The sequence below is a fragment of the Bison bison genome, unplaced genomic scaffold (genome assembly GCF_000754665.1).
Source record: "Bison bison bison isolate TAMUID 2011002044 unplaced genomic scaffold, Bison_UMD1.0 scf7180017854630, whole genome shotgun sequence".
Taxonomy (NCBI): Eukaryota; Metazoa; Chordata; class Mammalia; order Artiodactyla; family Bovidae; genus Bison; species Bison bison.
In genome coordinates, this window is record NW_011485203.1 from 32,472 (window position 1) to 35,978 (window position 3,507).

Consider the following 3,507-nt stretch of genomic DNA (forward strand, 5'->3'; position numbering starts at 1 on the left):
ATTTTAACTTCTTTTTTAACTGGCTATTTCTTCTACCATAGATTAAATTTTGTAGATGACCATCATCTTTATGTTCAAATGTTGTTATTTCAGTCACTAGGAGAAAGAGAAACTCTTGCTTATGGTTTCAGACATCCTACAAGTAGAACTTTGATTTTATTATGTTCAAAGATGATTTTTTTTTTTCCCTAGCTGCTACCAAATCATTTGTTGCCTGGAGAATATAGATATACTTTGAGAATTATTTCTGCAGTCAGAAGGTCAGTGAAGGGAAGTGATTGTAAGCTAAGCAGAAATCTCAAGCATGTTTATCATTGTAATAAATTTTTATATTTTACCCTTCTGTAATTGATTGGTAGAAAGATGATAGTCTGTATTAAATTCAAAGATATAATAAGAATTTTGCTGGAATTCCCTCAATACAAGTTGGTTAAACTTGAATCTTAAGAGTCATTTACTGTTAATGGAGAGGAAGCTAGAGGGTGCTTTCTGGGGTACAAAAAATATTCTGTATCTTACTCTGAGTTATGCTAATACAAAAATACACATATATAAATTAAACTAAACACTTAATATTTATGCACTTTAATAAAAGAAATTATTGAAATGCAGCAGAAAAGAAACAGATTCATGGGTTGCCAGTGCAAAGGGGAGAAGAAAGATAAGGTAGGAAATAAAGAGGTACAGTCTATTACATGTGAAACAAATAAGCTCAAAGAAATGTTGTGTCACACAGGGAACACAGTCAATAGTTTTAAGTTAAAAGTAGAATATAACTTTCAAATATTGTGAATCACTGTGTTGTACACTTGAAACTAATATTGTAAATCAACTATACCTCAATTAAAAAAAAAATGTTTATATAGATTATACGGTGATTAAAACAAAGAAAATCCCAAACACTGTCAACCTGATAGATTTACTGCCCTTTCTTATGATATAATTGTCCAAATACTTTGGGAAATCATGATGTTTCCTTTATTTTACATTGATAGGTTTCTGATTAATCAATAAATGTTACCATTTCAGAAGTATAAACATCATGGTGACATATGTAATATTTAATGTAATTTTAATATGTAATGTTTAATCAGTATTTAATATGTATATACTATTTAACATTAAATAGTTTAATATTTGGTGTACTTTATTCCCTGGTTTAGGAGCTGTGACTGATGAGAATCAGAGGCCATGGATGAAGATGAATTTGAATTACAGCCACAGGAGCCAAACTCATGTTTTGATGGAATAGGTATATCTGTTTCTTGGTTGTTCCACTTTCCATTTGCCAGATTTGGAATTGTTTATCTATAGGATGGATTTTTAGATCTGTAACTTATTCATACTTAGGTATCTTCTTATTCTATCAAAATCTCATTTGACAGCTCAGTCTTGTCAATAATGCCATCAGTATCAAATTCTTAGCTGTTGACTTTATTCTCATTTTTCCCAGTAAAGTCCTGTTAGTTATTTCTGCTGGTACTGGTTTTGTCTTTTAGCTGTAATGCATTTCTACAATTTTGGTGACCTGTAAAATGCATCTGTTTGTTACCTCACATTTTTGTAGGTTGGAAATTCATATACAGTGTTACTTAACTGTCATTTATTTAGAATTTCACAAAGCCAAACTCAAGAGTGTTGGCAGGGCTTCATTCCTTTGCTGATTGCCTTTTTTATTTTGCTTCTGGAGACTGCTTATATTCCTTTTCATGTTTTACATGTGTGTCTATTTAGCAGTAGCGAATTGAGTCCCTATCATGTTTTAAATCTAACATTCCTTCCTGTCACATTTTATTGGCTCCAGCCAGCAACCCACCCAAGATAATCTGCCTGTATCTTACACTAACACCCTTAATTCCATCTGCAAGATTTCTTTTACCATGTCACACACATATTTTATAGATCCAAGAATTAGAGTTTGGGTGTCTTAGAGGGACTATTTTGCCTATCACTCTAGTTCCCAAACATTTAAGCCTCTCATAAGTATAAAATCCGTTCATTCTGTCCTGAGGTTGTCAGACTTGGCATCCAAAATGCTCATCTGAGTTAAGAAAAATCTAAAGAAAGAAAGTGAAGTCGCTCAGTCGTGTCCACCTCTTTGTGACCCCATGGACTGTAGCCTACCAGGATTCTCCATGGGATTTTCCAAACGAGTACTGGAGAGGTTTGCCATTTTCTTCTCCAGGGATATTCCCAACCCAGGGATCGAACTCAGGTCTCCCACATTTAGAAAAATCTAAAATAGCATCTAAATCAAATGTTCATGATACTCTGGTTATGGTTCATTAGGTATAGCTCAAAGTTTGCAGTTCTTCTTCATCTGCAGTCCTGTACAGAAACAAGTTATCTACTCCCAATGTAAATGGAAGCGCAGCCTTGAATATCCTGGTTCATTCAAACAGGGTGAAAGGAGGGTGAAATGGTATTAATAAATGTTCAAAGATAACTAGGTAGGTTAATGCAGTACTTCCCATTAGGTTTCAAATCCTGGGCCTTTAATGGCTGCCTTGAGTTACCCTTCCCTTTTTCATCAAAGATAGTATTTTTCAACTGAGTAGTTTTGTCTGTGTGCTTCTTATTCCTAGAATCTGTAGTGCCAGCTTTCCTTATGTTGTATTTTTTCTGTCTTCTTTACTCCAAGCTAATAATCCAAACTAGTATTGATTCTGAAAGTATAAATTTTTAAAGAAGTTTGTGAATCTCTTCTCTGTGTCATGGGCATTTTCTTTACTAGAGAAGAGATTTATCTACATGGCTTTTAGAAATAATACCACTTCTTCTTGACTTTTGTCAAGATAATTGAGGGACAGTACCCTAAACTCCTTAGAAACATTTTAGTTTGTATACCATTTACAGCCTCAGAAAGATCTTGTTCTCAGACAGTTTGGTGTGTCTGAAATTTCAGGGAGGTATTGAGTCACAAACTACTTTTTCTGTAGAAAAGTTTTGTCCTGACATCACATCGCCCCAGGTTTAACTCTTTTTTCATCTGTTGAGACAGAATATCAAATTAAGTCCTTCTAGCTTTTTATTTATTCTTCTATAATTTCCTTTTCTTTCCTTGAATTTATCATTCCAGCAGAAAGAAACCAGGTTACAGCAGCAACATTGCTAAAAGCTCCTAAGCTTAAATATCTGAGTTAAATTTTATAAGTGACGCTTTCTATGGAATTGCAGGATAGAGTTTTGCTAATAAGCTACCCATTACAACATAACAATATGTTCCTTTCTTTAGTTTTTGAATAACATGTTCTTCACTATGTTTAAAGCAGTTTTTTGTTTTTTTTTTTTTAACTTGGAGGCTAATTACAATATTGTAGTGTGTTTTGCCACACATTCACATGAATTGGTAATGGGTGTACACGTGTCCCCCATTCTGAACCCCTCTCCCACCTCCCTTCCCAGTCCATCCCTCAGGGTTGTTCCAGTGCACTGGCCCTGAGTGCCCTGTCTCATGCATCGTACCTGGATTGACGATCTAGTTCACATATGATAATATACATGTTT

General features: G+C 34.2%; 1 protein-coding gene across 2 annotated transcripts in view; it reads left to right on the forward strand.

The window, feature by feature from the left end:
- The first annotated feature begins 1,191 nt into the window (after positions 1–1,191).
- Positions 1,192–3,507, forward strand: part of LOC105000993 (zinc finger Y-chromosomal protein) — a 21,061-nt gene continuing 18,745 nt past the window's right edge. For both annotated transcript variants that reach the window (XM_010857116.1, XM_010857119.1), the window contains exon 1: positions 1,192–1,252. In XM_010857116.1, the coding sequence (XP_010855418.1) occupies positions 1,192–1,252 (61 nt within the window). The remainder of the gene's footprint in view (positions 1,253–3,507) is intronic.